The 16,416-nt window shown below is 38.9% G+C and overlaps 1 protein-coding gene across 2 annotated transcripts; it reads right to left on the reverse strand.

The window, feature by feature from the left end:
- Positions 1-1,034: 1,034 nt before the first annotated feature.
- On the reverse strand, positions 1,035-13,172 carry LOC109034551 (UNC93-like protein MFSD11). 2 transcript variants are annotated; one of them, XM_019047769.2, is made up of 8 exons: positions 12,542-13,172; positions 11,650-11,819; positions 9,466-9,642; positions 8,396-8,667; positions 7,265-7,390; positions 5,669-5,837; positions 2,453-2,588; positions 1,035-1,329 (listed from the first exon to the last, which is right to left on the reverse strand). In XM_019047769.2, exons 1-8 carry the CDS (start codon positions 12,653-12,655, stop codon positions 1,117-1,119), a joined length of 1,377 nt encoding a protein of 458 aa, XP_018903314.2. In that variant the 5' UTR covers positions 12,656-13,172; the 3' UTR covers positions 1,035-1,116. The 2 variants fall into 2 exon arrangements, with proteins under 2 accessions (XP_018903314.2, XP_072156361.1); XM_072300260.1 differs by lacking the exons at positions 11,650-11,819; positions 12,542-13,172 and adding an exon at positions 10,560-11,337.
- Between the last annotated feature and the right edge of the window lie 3,244 nt (positions 13,173-16,416).

Below are 16,416 nucleotides of genomic sequence, written 5' to 3' on the forward strand. Positions count from 1 at the left end.
AAATCAACTCCTTACGAAGATATTTAATGATTCATGATGCGTGAATTCAAACCGCCCGCTCATGAAAACTCAATGCTCTACGTGTTTCACATCGCGCGCTATAACTTTCATCATGATAGTCTCTGCAATATAAAAATCTGGAAACCTCAATCTTGACGGTTTGGCTCAGCTATAGCAAATTTCTTGTGGTTTTAACAACATATAATGGGAAATGAACATTGCTCGATGGAGGAGCTTGCTGAAACCGTTGTAGTGCGCGATTTGATTCGAGTAGAGCTTTGAGTTTCTTGTGAGCGGGCAGTTCAAATTCTTCGCAACCAATGTGAAATAAAAACGTTGAAATCTTCGTTAGGAGTTAGTTTCAGTAATATTCGTTGCGCTAATCGTGTTCTACGTGAAATTCTGGTTAAGAAACATGTATCAGATTGCTTAAATTCGTACCTTGTCTAGTGGTCCATTATGGGGTGATTCTTTGTACATGAGTGCTTCGTTTGCCTTCGTCAGAAACGAAGTAAGTGCCGGTTACACACAGTAAACCGGTTAGTTACATTACGTTTGGGATTTTGGATCCTGGATGAAATGATAATTATTTTATGGTTCTTGCCTTAAGGGTCAACCACGAATTGAGGAACTTTAAGTCTCTTTTGGAGTTTTGGAATCGTTTTTTCCCCCCTTTAAGCAGAGCTCCTTGATGTGGCGGAATGGTGAATTTACGAAAACACGTGCCCAAGATAGTTAGCATAGTAAAAAGTGACACGAGCTCCACAACGCAAATGAAGGTGCTAATTTTTCTATTTTCACTATGAATTATTACTTTTATTTTTTAAGTCCAGCTCTAAAGGACAAGACGATAGAATTTCATCGGAATAAGAGACACCCGAGCATATAAAATTGCTACCAAATTCATCAAGCAAGAAAGGAAATAATCAGTTTATTTGTGGTCCAAGCACATTGAGTAACATTTTTACAAAATTTATTCATAACGGACAGGAACATTAGTCTAGATCGGATCGGCGCGAAGTTTTTTTATTACCTATTTGTCTTTTTCTTTGTTCGTTCGTTGCGTGTTTTAATTCTAAAAAAGCAACAACATACAACAAACAGCGAGTATGTGTATTATTGGTTACTTGCCGTACGATTTATTCCTATATCTAATTGTAAGTCTTTTATTTTGGCTATTTTTTCTTGTTTAATTTGCTGATTCGTCACCTTTGTATCCACTCTCAAGAAAGCTATCAGACCTAGAATACTGAAACCCATCAATAAAACAAGTTGGGAGTGTAACCCGATCATTGTGCTGTAGAAGAAACAAGCTGCAGAAGCGGCGAACTGAAAAATAAAGAATAAAAAGTAAGTAGGTAAATTAGGAAATATTTAAATTGGTAAAATAGAATATAAATACTGTGTTCAGTAAATGAAAAAAACTGGGGGAAAATGTGTGGCTAAAGTTTTTTTTAACCTTCTTTTTTGGGTAATGTATGGGATACTCCAGAAGAACACCTTATCTCCGATGCTTTCTCTTGAAAGTTTTTCGCACTTTTTACCAATGATAGGTATTCATAAGTTTTGTCGATTTTTATCATATAAAAAGTTGCGAAACGATGGGAAAATGAAAACCCAACTCAGTTTTCCAAATGTGTTTTTTATTATTATTTTTCCTTTATTCACTTAATATTCACATTAAGGTACAACGCGCCAGTAATGTTATTATTTTTGTAATTTTCTAATTCTTTGTCACAGCATTTTAAAAGGCGTCTCAAGTCTCGGCATCAAGAATGAAGCCTCAGTTTCAAACATATATCAGAAATACACCGAAAAGATAACATATGCTAGCATAGCATTCTAAATGTCAAAATTGGACGTATTTCTGTCAAACGGAACTAAACGCCAATTTGAGTTCCTTATGAGGAATTTAGAATGCCGGATAGCGCGTTCTGTCAAACGGAACTAAGCGGCATGGAAAAGCATTGCGAGTATAGGACGGAACGAGCCCGACGCCCGGTTCCGCCGCCAATCAATGCCCTCCTCTACCTTCCTCTCCCTCGGGCGCTTAGTTCTGTTTGACAGATTTACGTCCAATTGTGCCTGGTACTGTCTAAAAAATACTGCAGATGCCTTATCGCGATCAATTTTACATTCCGAGGATGTAAAATTAACGGTATAGGTAGCAGGCTCAGAATTATCGACATCCAAAATACTGTGTGAATATACCATTTTTTTCCGGTGGGCATTCTCCTTTCATCGGAACTAAGTTAGTGGCGTGGCGTGCTTCGTGATAAATCGATCGATCCGCCATTTAAACCTATGGAATAGGATCGATAGACATGGTGTTCGCAACGAACACCTGATAATCGATTCTTTGCCGTAGATTCAAATAAGGAAATATCGATAATCGATCATTCACGCCTAGCCACTGAACTGTCGAGAGGGTCAAAATCTTATAGCAACCCACCTCCACAAAACATGATACGGCGGACACAGCCTCCGATTCTTCGTGGTACATCTCGTACAATAGAGACGCAATGTATGTGTGGATGCATATGTTACCGACGCTTAGGAGGGCGCTGCTCATCATGGCCACGGGAACGCTGAAGTTAAAATTAAAAACAACAATTCAAAAGTAAGAAGGGATCGCCTGCGCGAGGTGGACAATTTTATACAAATCGACGGTGTAAGTCGGCAATCACATAACTCGTTTGCGGTGTCTGAAAATCTCCGCCTCTATAATATTTTTTTAAAGGAGAACAAATTGACATCACTTCTTGCAGTTTTTGCAGAATTTTCCTCACATAGAGAAGAAAAATCACGACAGTTTTAAAGAATTGTCGTGGAGTAGTTTTCCGTTTAAAAAATAAAGTATGATAGGAAGTCTGCGACGTTGCAAACCGAGTTATGTGATTGCCGACTTACACCGTTGATATGTGGCTGACATAGGAAAAGAGGACTTGGAGTGCGAAAATACAGAATTTGAGATAAGTACACCTCTTTTTAGAGACACCCTAAAATTTTACAAATTTGAGTTAAAATTCAAGTTTCCCGTCAAGAAATGTCATCTGGTACCGAGTTTCACAAGAATCGATCGCATAGGAGCATTATAGGAGCCGCACATTGTTGGATAAGTGGGACTCTACACAGGAGTAAACGATACCGGTCAGGTTACGTACGTTAAAGCGCCTTCATTTTCGTCTGATACTGTGCAATACTTCCGTGGTGGAATAGTTGCTCAGAGCGCCTTTTACGGTATCGCCTCGACTTGATGGCAGAACATCATGACTACCACTCTGCCGTGCAAAGGAAGAACGCCGTAAATCCATCAAGATTTTCCCTCGTTTTTGGAAGTTTACACTTTATGACATAAAAACTGTTCTACCCGCGCACTTCGATTTTTCAAGTTGAGTTCTTGATAGTATTTGCGAAAGAATTCTGTAAAAACATTGTCTCGAGGTACGCAAGTTTTTTTGCTATTATACATTGTTTCCACCCTGGTAAAAATTGGCAGTACAGTCTGTGTTCCAAAATACCATAGACCTACAGCCAGCTGTAAGATTTCCAATAGCTTCTATAGCCGGCAACACAATATCGTATAGCCTTTTATAGCCGATGGCGATAAAGCAACAGCCTGGCGATAAAGTGTATGCTAAACGTTACTAATTACGGATGCTAGGACTCAGTGAGTTTTTGGACTACCGCTCTCTTTTTGAGCCGCAGTATCTTGATTTAATTTGCGAGGAAAGCTCCGTACTTTTGAAGGATGCCTGCCATTCCTATTATGTTGGAGCGCCTTCAATTTCGTATGATACTGTGCAATACCTCTGGTGTGAAATAGTTGCTTCAAGCGCCGCGGTACGCTGTGGCGCAGCGGGCGGGCAGCCAGCGCTGAACGCGCATTGGCGCCTACAAACCTAACAGGGATACTTCACGCGTTGCGCAATGCGTGAAGTATCCCTGTTAGGTTTGTAGGCGCCAGTGCGCCGCCGCTCCGCTTTGTGTTAGGCTCTAATATTTAATCTCGCGGAGTCAGCGTTTTTCAACTCATGACTTTAAAATGTTTGCACACTCTGTATGGATTATTCTCATATTAATTGATGAAAAAAATATGTATTAAAGGAAAATATAATGTTTGTTTTGAAAATATTAAGGTGATTCCGTACAAACTTAAGGATTTACAAAGCACAAGCATTTCCACACAATTTCTTATAGCCTTTTACAGCCGATGGCGAAAAAGCAACAGCCAGGCGATAAAGTGTAAAGCCCGGTGATAGAAACTATAGCCCGGCTGTATAATTTTTTATCGCTTCGTGTAGCCCGGCCGTATGCTTTTTCACACTTTCTACAGCCAGCTATATGATTTTCTATCGCCCTCTTCAGTCGGCTATAAGAACTCCTATGGTATTTTGAAACGCAGCTCCTATCGCCAATTTTTACCAGGGCAAAAAATGTAAAATGGCGTTTACGGCGTTTTTGCGTTGCACATCAGCATTGGAATCAGACCCAGTTACAAAATTTCGAAGGTGAAAAATATATATTCATACCTCAATTCGCGACGTTGAGATTCTCACTGCCTATTTCTTGTGGGTGAACCAATATGAACTTTTTAAAATCTGCCGCGATTTTTGTGAAATGATTCGGGGGAATCCGATGGGATGGGGACTGCAATCGTTCAAAAGTTAGGCTCAAACCGGAAAGCCGAAATGAATACGTACTCTCATTTTCAACAATTTCTTTCGAGCACTACCCCTGGTTGATTTATTTGCATGGAATGACCCCATGGTGAAAAACATCTTCTTCTGAGCTGGGGACTACCCAGGAGACTTAAACGCAAGGATAAAAAAGTAAACCATTTCATGACGTGACAACTCCCTATCCGTTAAGTCCAGTTGGTCATGATAGCCATGGTGAAAAATCAAGGTTTTTGATAATAAAATAATCCAAATCCTTTCCAAGGATCCGTTCATAAAATCTTTCCAAGGAACCATTCACAAAATTAGGTGCTTTATTCAAGGTTTTCTTAAGTTCTGTTTTTATTTTACCTAATAGTGATAAGTTCCGCGGATTCCCTTTAATGATATGAGGTCCGGCCCTTCATGAAAGAAGACTCTATTCAAGGAACGACTATGAATACTGCCGTGCTGAGGAAAAACGCAGGATGAACCTTCGAGAGTTGCCAAATTTCCCTTGATAAAACATGTATTAGTGACGACACTCATGCATATTTTTCCTTGAAATTTTCAGATATTTTAGATTAAATTACGTACAAAACTGTCTAAAGATTTTGGAAAAAAATATTCAAAATTTTACCAGTAAGTTCGGTTTTTAGTGAAGGAAATCTGGCAGCGTCTAAAGGCTCATACGGCGTTTTTCCTTAGCACGGCAGAATACGGCCCTAAAGTTTGGTAATTTTAAATGACATCTGCATCAGTATATCATTTATTTGGAGGCAAGAAGAAACATCCACGGACATTTTTCATAGCAGAAAACGTCGCAATGATATTTTGACGAGAGAAATGAGACCATCTCAGAAACTTTAAAGTATCACATCATGGCGCATTTGGAAAATATCTCAAGAAAACTAAATGTTAAGACTAGGTAGAAAAAGTCTGTGTCGAATAGAGATCATGCAGTCCCTTTAGCAATCATCTAATCAAAAAATTTCTAGTTTTAGTCTTACCTATTCAAGTAGAAGCCCATGTCGAGGTTATCTCCAAACGCCGATTGGTCAGGTAGATTAAGAAGAGAGAGTATATAAGATATGTCTTGACAAACGGTTCCAATTAGCATGTTGATGCTTTTTTCCCATCTGCATGGCCTAAATTTGAAAAATACTTGTGGAAAGACGCCTGGAAATAAATGAACAAACAAGACATGCAATCATACGGTACACTGGAAGTAATTTGTAATTGTGAAATTATCATGCATTCATTATGGATGTACTCAGTTTTATGTTTTTCGTATAATTTGTTCCCCTTATGTGAGTGGATTTTTTCGAGGAATCTCCACAATGTGGCTCTCGGATCGAAATCACTATCTATGGCTCCATAGAAAGCACTATAAATAGGTGATCTCTTAGATAGGCGCTCTATAGTAGGCGCTGCGTGGTTTCGCACTTCAGTCGGACCGATACGGACATCCAACAAGCTTAAATAGTTGTATCAAGTCCCCGTCACCGCCGACCAACGCGTTTGTCGATCGAATCAACTACAGGTCGTATGAGCAGGGAGTCAAAACGCCTTCAATTTGATGAACGCAATACGGACATCCGTCGAGGTTGTATAGTTGTATCAAGGTGCCGTAGCAAACGCGTCCTATTGTTTATCGTTAGAGTCGAATATAAGTTGAGCGAGGCCAGTCTTAATGCCTTCAATTTTATACATACATATTTTTTTTGGCAAAATGAGAGACGACGTTTCTCCATTTGCGACGTTGCAGACATCCTTAGAAATTTTATTTTTCTTTCGAGAAGCTGGTCAACATAAAACTTAAATTCTCCATGATTTGTCGTATTCGATAGCAGAAGATTCGGTTCAAAATTTAAAGTCGTAAATTTGGATTGTTTCTCTTGGTAGAGATGAATTAAGAACAGAAAATTTGAATCGCCGCAATGGAGATACGCCTGCGTCTCACGTTGACCGCACTGTTTTTGACGTAATGCGTGAAGTATTCATGCAGTCTTGTAGGCGCTATGCGTTTCACGCCGGCCGCTGCTGACCGCACTGTGTTTGACGCAATGCGTGAAGTATTCATGCAGACTTGTAGGCGCTAATATGTGTTACATGTCAACCGCCGCACCGAGGGCTTCTCGTTTTCACCTCAAGTCCTCGTAATTATTGCTCTATGCGCCGCGCCGCCCCATGGCAAATTGCGTGTTTGGTTTCTCTCTTAACTCGACTAATTAAAATTACTGTCTCTTGTCTCACTGAAAGACGACAAAATTAGAAATTAATCTACTCTCAGAAAATGAGAAATTTTGTTGCCTTTTCTTGTTTGTATTTTTTTTTCTTAATCCGATTTCTTCTATACCTACATTTAAAATAATTGCAAAATTTGCCGCCTTGGGCCGCGGCCCATGTGGCCACCCCCTTAATCTGGCCCTGATGAAGATGGCTCAAAGTGACAATTATTATAATTAAAACTATAGATTATTGTTATTTTCATTATTATTTCCAACAGTGGTAGTTTTATTGTTGTGCCATGCAAAATTTTTCTCTATGTTCGTTAGCAGTACTGAGCAAAATAAGAAAAGATAAATCATTGATAGTTTACGAACCAAGGATAGTCCCAACTCCGCTGTAGACAGCTGCCAGAGGGACAAGTTCTTTGGCTTCTTGCTCTAAACTTAAAGTAAATCCAACACTTGAGTTGTAAATCGTCTCAGAAAAGGCTACCTGAAATCCTGAAAAACATTTAATCGAAACAAGGTTAAAGTTTATATCTTTATAATAAGAGCCATGAATTCGCAAAGAATGCATAAGAGGCTTAAAATTATTCAAAGAACAATGTGTAAAACAAAAGTATATATTGAAATTTTTCAAAAATGAATACGAATATATTCAAAAGGACTATGTCAGGTTCATCAATATCATTGCTTTTCGAAAGCAATCAAGGGCATTTCAGCACAAGGACAAAAAAGTATACCGCCGTATCCTGAAATTCTTCGGGTCCAATTTACTTCATACGCACTTTCCAGTGTAAGGAGTCGGGAATTACTTTTCAGTTTTGTTGTTAGAAAGACCATTTACTAGAGGCTCGGGGGTACGGTACAGTTTGCCGTTCTGCCTACAAAATGACAATTGAGGGGCTTGGAGGACAAATCACAAAAGCACAGTCTTTGCTATTTCAAGAAATACTTGTTTCAGGTTTCAAAATTTCATTGAGCTTCATGGCGGAAAGAAAGTTCAAACTCACTTTCTGATGCTTGAAAGTCGGAATTTACGAGTAAATTTTGCTCCAAATACAGCGTGTCCTAAAAGTCCGTACCCCCCTGGTAACTTTTGAACGGTTAGAGGTAGAAAAACGAAACTTTCGGAATGTTTCTATCTCAAAGGGGACCATCTTCTAGGGGGGGGGGGGGTCAAAATTTTTGACCTTCCCTCTGGGAGGGGGGAGGAGGGCCCCAACTTTTTTTCTTCAGATGGTAACCCCTATCTTGTGATACATCATTGGAAAGAACATTAAAAATTAAGAATTTTGGCGCAAACCGCAAATCAATATCTTAATTTTTGACCGAGTCAAAATAGGACAAAGGTCAAATTTGACCTAATTTCACCCTGTAAATTTTAGGACTAGCTATACTTGAAATCGTTGATATCTCAATTTTTCCAGAAACTGCACTGATGCACCCTTGATCCTTGTGCTTCAAGCCCCTCAAACGAGTTATCATGATATATTGCGGACAAACCTGTGTAAATGAAAACAAGAACCAAAATCACCATGTCCTTGTTGGTGAATACTTTCCAAGCCTTAAACAGCGCGTCGACGCCTTTGTTAGTCTCAAGCAGTTGCTCTCTTTTGCTTTTTTCGAATTTCGTCACGGGGGGGAGGAAAAGGAACATGATCACAGAGAGCGCTCCGATCGAGTTGAGACAGTTCAGAATCGACATTCTCGTTTCCGAATGTATTGTTGTTATCCCATTCAACTGCAGGAATGCGAGACTGTTGCCCACTGGTGTCCTGGAAATCACACCGAATTCGTTTGCATTTCAGTTCCAGGAAATATAACTACAAAGAAACGCAACGAATTTATGAAATTTTCAATTCGGGTGAGAGCATAGGGTCTAGATTCCGGAATCTCCTCGGGGCTATTTCTCTGTAACAAGGATGGAAATTCATTGGGAACCAGGAACCTGGAGCCCATACTGCCGTGCTAAGGAAGAACGCCGTATGAACATCCGAGAGTTGTCAAATTTCGTCTCAGAAAATAGGCATTTTTGAAGAAAGTTACGAATATTTTTCCTCGAAATTTTCAGAAATTTTAGGTGAAATTGCCAATAAAATTATCTGATAAAATGGAGGAGAAATATTTACAAATTTTCCCGGAAATTCGTGAATAACCAACGGAAATGTGGCAACACCTGCAGGTTCATACGGCGTTTTTCCTTAGCACGGCAGCATAGAACCGAAGTTTTGATGAAGCCACGCGGAGAGAAAAACATTGGTATATACAGTGCTTGGTATTTGGCAATACTTTGATGAGACACTTGTCTCATGCACTGTATGGCAACATTTTCTTTCTTCTTTCTCTCCTCTTCTTCCCTATATCTCTCTTCTTATTTTCTTTCTACTCTTTTTCGGGCGAACGAGGACACACCCCTGGAACAGCCTATGCATGTCGAAATGTATGTTGCAAGTCTGATATCTTATTGAAGTTATAAAAATACGCGACGCCCGGTTTGCTTCTTGAAATATGATGAGAATATCCTCGAGTAAACTAATAAACAAATGTGCAGAAAAAGGGGAAAAATAACTTACGCAATGTGATAAAGAAAGTAAAATATTAGTGAATCTCTATTGATTGTTTTAGAGGATGAATTTTCGATTAAATAGGCTCCTTGACCTGTCCATAACAAGCTATGAGAAATTCCCGTCAAAGCACAAATTACATAAAATGCAGCAGCGCTCTCCAGGTAAAATGACAGGCCGTAAATGCTGAAACAAATACATAAGATTTGAAACAAATTGCTTCCACGAAGATTATGTGTTAAAGTTTACCTAAGCGTCTGAGAACTGAGAAGCATTATTTTTCGAGGGTCCTATTTGAGATGGTCCACATCCTCAAGGATTGGGATGAAGTTTGTAATTACCGCGCTGATGTAGATTGTAGATGGACGTAGTAATATTTATCACCAGTTCTTCTTTTCGGACCTAGAAGGAGTTGCAACACAGTAATCTCTGTTTTGATGTGCTTTGTTTTCAATGCACTTGTTCTTTCGTTCGTTTATTTTGGTTGCATTTATCAGTCTTACAATAACAGCGGAGAGGCTCACAATCAGTGTAAGTTCGTGGTAATTTTTTCTTCTTTTTTCTGTATCTCCGGTTGAAAATTTAGGTATGAGAACTGCGAAACGTTCCGGTTTTAAATTTCAAGTTTATTTTGTGGCCTCAGGCCTAGTCCTATTTTAAGATGTTGATTTTGTATAAGAGTAAAGCAACATTGGTAGCTGGAACTCTTCAATAATTTTTAATAATTAGTTACATGTTCGGCCAAAAGTTGGTTAATACGGCCGGGGGAAGATGCTAAATCTTAGATGCAACTATTCGCGCTTATAATGGTCAACCGTATTGCATGTATTACAAATTGAAGGCGCTCTGCGGATTCCAACACCCGCAATTGTGTAAGCGGAACGTGACTTGACACCGCAAATCTTTAAAATATCTTCCTCATAAAAATACATAATGATAGATGCTCTGTTGCAGGTACCAACTGAATGATGATTCGAATATTTTTTCAGATAAAAAGAAAAAAATAAAAGCACAGGCGTATTTCCAAACTTTTAGGCTTTTTGCTCTCCAGTATGAACCTCATCCCAAAGAGAGAGGATGCCAAAGAAAAAGCGAGGGCTTACATATGTATTCTCATGCCGTGTTTAAATTATTATCTACACATCCACTGCATAGAACACAATCATATTTTATCATCGTTAATACATCTAATGAAATGGAAAATAATCTTACACGCATGTCTCTCAAAAGTTACCCTTATCACCTCCTTATCTTACCAATCTGATGAGATTATATGATTGAGTCTTCACGTTTTTAACCGTGTCAACTATTTTTTGGGTATTAGGTTCGATGACATTCTTCGATAACCGATATATTTTTTTTAGAGGAAATGAGGTTAGTGTATATGGGCGGTGAACGATCTTATAACTCCAAATCTCAATTGAAATAAAAAAAAAACTTAGATGGTAAACCTCGTTGGACGTGCATTCTCAAAGATCGTCATCAAATTGATTCTCTCATATTTTTTCTGGAAATGACAACGATAATTTTGACGAGAGTATACTTATCTAGTAATCTGAGAGTATGTATCAAAAATTAAGGGCCTGGAGCCGAAAATTTCACCTGACAGGAACTAGGAGGTTTGAGGACGAAAAAGAAAATATTAATCTGACGATAGATTTTGAAAGGATTTACCAGTACCCCTCAAAAGTAACTTACATTTTTAAAAATAGCCACAGTCCAGAGTGCCACAACTGTTAAAAAGTTTATATCACTAAATTTGTTTAAAAAAGGATGGAAGATCCTTAAGAAAAATTTTTTATCCGTCTTTTCTTTACAAAAAAATGATAATAAAACTCCATTGTCGGTAAAAAAAACCTTAACTGCTACTTTTAAATCTGCAAATATATATAGAATGGAGCATATAACCTGGATATTTTTGATCAAATACTCCAGATTTTTAGATCACCATGAAGAAAATAAACTTGCTATAAACTTGCTTTTACAAATTAACATATCACTCTTCCAGAATATAGTTGTTAATCCGATGACACACTTACAGATCTCACTCAGTCTCTAAAATCTGAAGTGAGAAAAGGGGCATTTCAAGTTTGTGCCGTCTCAAGTTAAAACTGAGATTATACATTTTCCTGTAAAACAAGAAAGTAAATAAATATGTGGGTAAATTTTCAAATGTTGCATTGTGAAACTTACAAATCTCCAATGGCTCCAATAATTAAAGCATTCTTGATGCCAATGTAAGTCATCACTATCGGTGTTAGCCAAATGCTGGCGGCAAGGAACACGTAGTTAATGGCGAGACCTACGTATCCATCGCCGGCAAATACTTCGTTTTCATCATAAATACTTGTAGTCAGTATTTTCTGTAAACCAATAATTACAATTAGTAGTAGGTAAAGCCATGTCAAATTGAAGGATGAAATATTGAGCATTGTGAATGGTATTGGAAAGAAAAGTTTCCCTTGCATTTCTTCGTAAGTGCTCTTATATCAATTATACCAAAAGTCTGAGTCAGTCACTCGTAAGATGTATAAGGTGTAAGGTCTGTGAAATTCCAAAACCACGTATCTCGGTTTGATCGAAAGATCGCTAACCACTCAACGTCAATTCTTCATAACTCCCATGATTTTTCTTCTAGGCACGAAGGAATGTTGGAAAAATTTCAAAATTCAAGATACTGATTTTTTCTTCCTTAAAAAATGAAAACGAGCGAATAATCTGACATCCGAGCAGAAGACGATGATATCAGTACTAACATCTTGATCCCATTTGGTACTCTATCGACATCCGTGTTGAATATACGAATTGGACGCATTTCTGTCAAACGGAACTATGTGCATTATGACGTGAGCCCTTGCATGCATGTATTCTTATGGGTCTCAGGGCTCATGTCTTAATGCACATAGTTCCGTTTGATAGAAATACGTCCAATTATTATACGAATATCCGAATGTTGTGTACGAATAGTTGTATCAGTGGGTTACTTTCACATTATTTGAATGCGTTGCTAATGTTGACTGAGATATTAGCATGGAAAGTCCCGGCGTCTTTCACTTAAACCATTTAAGGTTCATTTTTCACTTACCTGTAAGTTCACGATGGTAGAGTTTGACGCCATCGCAACAAAAAAGCATAATCCAAGGTAGACGATATTAGCCAAATTTTTATCCCAAGTAATAAATGGACAATGGAAAGCCATTATGTATGTACAATTTTAAACGTTGCTGTAGAAATTTAATTAGACAATATTAAAGTCACCTACTCACAACCACACTGAGCACTAAATTCAAGCTAAAAATCTCAGGCATGAAACTCTGTTTCACGACGCATCGACCGCAATGCAAATAGAATCGAATGACCGCACAATTCTCAAATTCTTCAACCAAACTACTTTAAAAAAAAAATAACACTAAACCATGCGGCTTGATAAAAGCAATGAATAGTAAGACAGCTTTAAGTTCTATTTTTCTATAAAGTAGTCGATAATTCACCGTAAAAAAATTATAGACAAATAGCGTTATTTATGCATGTCCGGTAATGCTATTCGGGCAAATGAACGAAGATTACAGGCGGAGTTCTTGCAAGTAGTGCAGAGGGTAACTTCTTTAGAGAAATTCACACGTGGTATCAAAAACTTAATGTATACCTGAAATGAAATGAACATTAAGTGCTCTAATTTTCGGCCTATCATATTCAGGATAAGAATCGCTCACGTGGAATATGCCTGCCGTGTTACGAAAAAGACCCGGTCGTGCATTTTAGGACGAGCCTCGGGACATATAGGTGCTTGTGGTAACCATGCAGTGGCGTGGCGTGCTTTGCGATATATCGATTGTTATGCTTTAAAACCTATGGAAAAGGATCGACAATTAGGGTGTTCGCAGCGAACACCTTCGTAATCGATTCTTTACCTTAGGTTTAAATGGCAGAACAATCGATTTATCGCAAAGCACGCCACGCTACTGTAACCATGGCTCATACAGAAATGCACTTACGTCTTTTTTCTTTCACACGGCAGATGGAGTGGAAGAAGTCGCTCTTTTTACGAGCCCCCCCCCCTTTTTTTTTTTTTTTTTTTTTTTTTTTTTTTATGAAATCTGATTTCTTCTTATCAGTTTGTTTGAACCACCCAACAGTTTTGAAACACATTTCTTTCCAACTGATAACATCCAATTGATAACAAGGCGGGCGTGATTGACTCCAAAAGGACATCATCAAGCTAGTGGGCATGTAATTCTCCCGAGCATCGCGCAGTCTAAACTCTTTCAATCTCCACTCGGGCCGTGTTCCCTCAAAATTTAAAGTGAATGTGACATTTTTAACGATTCCTTCTCTAATCCTCATATCTTCACTTTGAATCATACCGTCGAAAGTGCCTGAAAAATTAGTGCGAGAACACGCTACAGGCTGCGAACTGATGAAGGGTATCTTGGATGAAGAGGCTCCGTATATTTTACAAAACGAAACGTGGGAGTATCCAGGTGAAAAATCATCATCATTACGTTCAAATGATCATTAACGGCTTAAAAAAATTTCCCATGATCATCTGGAAAGTGTTGTTTGATTGTTCAGGTTGATTTTGTAGTTAGGGCTAGAGGGCGCAGAAGGTAAGAAAGAGGCTCGACTCAATGATAAGAATTTGAAATACATGCAGGCGCTCGCAGCACGCTCGCTGCCGGTGTATTCAACTACTAATTGTTTTCGCGTGACTGGCGGCGGGTATGTTGCTGCCAGACCATCCCCAGATAGGCAATTTATCATACATCATCCGCCCGCAACTCCTGCTTAGGCAATAGCAGGCAGTATTATGATACCCACTCGCTGCGCGCACCCAATTTTTTGCTCAGTAGCGTTGCCTGCTTTGTGACAAATGGATTTATGTGCCATTTAAACCTACACTCAAAAAAAGGTATGACTCTGAGACCCATAAAAAATGGCTCGGAGATCCATAATATCTAACCAAAGTGGCTTACTGTCTACGGTATGGCTTTCTGAGCCATACTTAATTTGTCTTGAACCTATAATCATGGCTCCATGATCCATAACTCGGCCGCCAGCAAGTCATGGCTCCATGATCCATAACTCGGCCGGCAAGTTACTCTTCCCATACTTGTTTTTTGAGTGTATGATGAAGGATCGCTAAGTAGGGTGTTTGCAACGAACATCTTAATAATCGATTCTTTACCATAGCTTCGAAATATCGATAATCGATTATCCGTGCCTCGCTAGTGTTCTTACTCACAGCAAACTTATGTTTCAGGTTTCCCCTATCCAGTCGAGCCTCTAACCTTCTGTGAGACTGACAATACAACCAAAATAAACGGAAAAGTGGACAAGTGCACTGAAAACAAAGAACATCAAGACAGAGGTTACTCGCGTGTTTCAACTTCTTGAAGGTCCGAAAGGAAAAACTAGTGATAAATTCTATTAGGCCCATCTACAACAGCCTGGTAAATACAAACTTCATTCGAATTCTTGATGATGTGGATCAGCTCAAATAGAACCCTCGGAAAATATTGCTTCTCAGAGCTAAAACTTCAGCTCCATTGAAGTCAAACCAATGATCTTTAGAGTCCTAATGCGGTGGTGTAATGCCGTTTTCTTCGCTTTCTTATACCGATGTGAAAATAATATTTTTTCAAGGTTTGTTTTTTCTGCCCGATGTATCCCTGGTAAAAATGCGTGGTGCTTAGATCAGTAGCAATCGCCTTTCGAACAGACCTAAACACTGATGTCAGTACTTTCTGGCTCTGAACTGATAGATCAGTTTTAGGTCTATTCCAATGGCACCAATATACTTGTGAGCCTGGATTGATGTTTGGTTGAAGTAGTTACATTGCTGGGGCTGGAATGGATGGAGCGGTGTGAAACATGTGGCGAACATTGTCTGCAACACGCCTAGCGCGTCTTTTTTCATAGCGTTTCCATAGAAAATATAGTCCTGCAAGGATGATGAGGCTTATAACGCCGAATTGCAAATGATCATATATCGAAGAGGAAAACGATGGATTTTACCCCGTGTTTATTATTGCTATTTTTTCGTCTGGCCCTATTATGCCCATTTCTGATATCTCTACAACAATAGCTGAACTGTCCGTAAGGTTGATTTGCGTTGTTGGTTGTGATGGGGCTTCCGAAAACGCAGCACAGGCAGGACTGAGGGGGTGGTCCCAACACCACAGGGTAGTGAACCAACTTCTATCCAGTTTGTGGCTTACTGGGTGAGACTTCAGGACCACTGGAAAAATTTCGGGTTGTGGCGGATGACGTATTAGAAAACCCGCAAAGTGTCGAGGAAGAAGGAACAGAATGAAACTGGTGTACGCGGGCTTCGTTTATTTCGTTGTCAGAACGCGCGGAGATATGGTTTTCGTACACACCATTTGGTTGCTTTCATTTTTTGCTTTTTATTTAGACTTAAGGAAACTAAGAAGTGAGTACAACAGAAAACTCATGTTTATTAAAAATTTCAGTTACATTTTTTGACAAAAAAGGCAAATGTGGGAGCGAAATCAATTTTACCCAGTCAATTCTCCTTTCAGGCTTCACATAGGCTTCATGTCCTTTAATTTCTTTCTTGCACATTGCTCTTTAAAATGCTCTGTCAATGAGGGGGAAAATTTTTCAACTAAAAATTTTTTACTCATGTGGATCGTCTCAGGTAAAAATTGATAATCTGAAAGTCGGACAATTCGCTGCGCCAGATTTGAAACAAACTTTTTCTTATAAGCATCTGGTTGCACGATTTCACGGTTGTTGCGGTGTAGCAACGTAGTAAAATGTAAATATGGTACCAAAAGCTGATTCCATCGTGCCGGTACCGTAACTATTTGTCCGTTAAAAAGTTGTTCATAAAACTCAATCGTCGCAGAAAAAACCCTAACTGTTAATTCTAGATATGCAAATATAGAATGGAGCGTATAACCTGGAGATTATTAATCAAGTATTCCCAATGTTGTA

Source organism: Bemisia tabaci, chromosome 5 (assembly GCF_918797505.1).
Source record: "Bemisia tabaci chromosome 5, PGI_BMITA_v3".
Taxonomy (NCBI): domain Eukaryota; kingdom Metazoa; phylum Arthropoda; class Insecta; order Hemiptera; family Aleyrodidae; genus Bemisia; species Bemisia tabaci.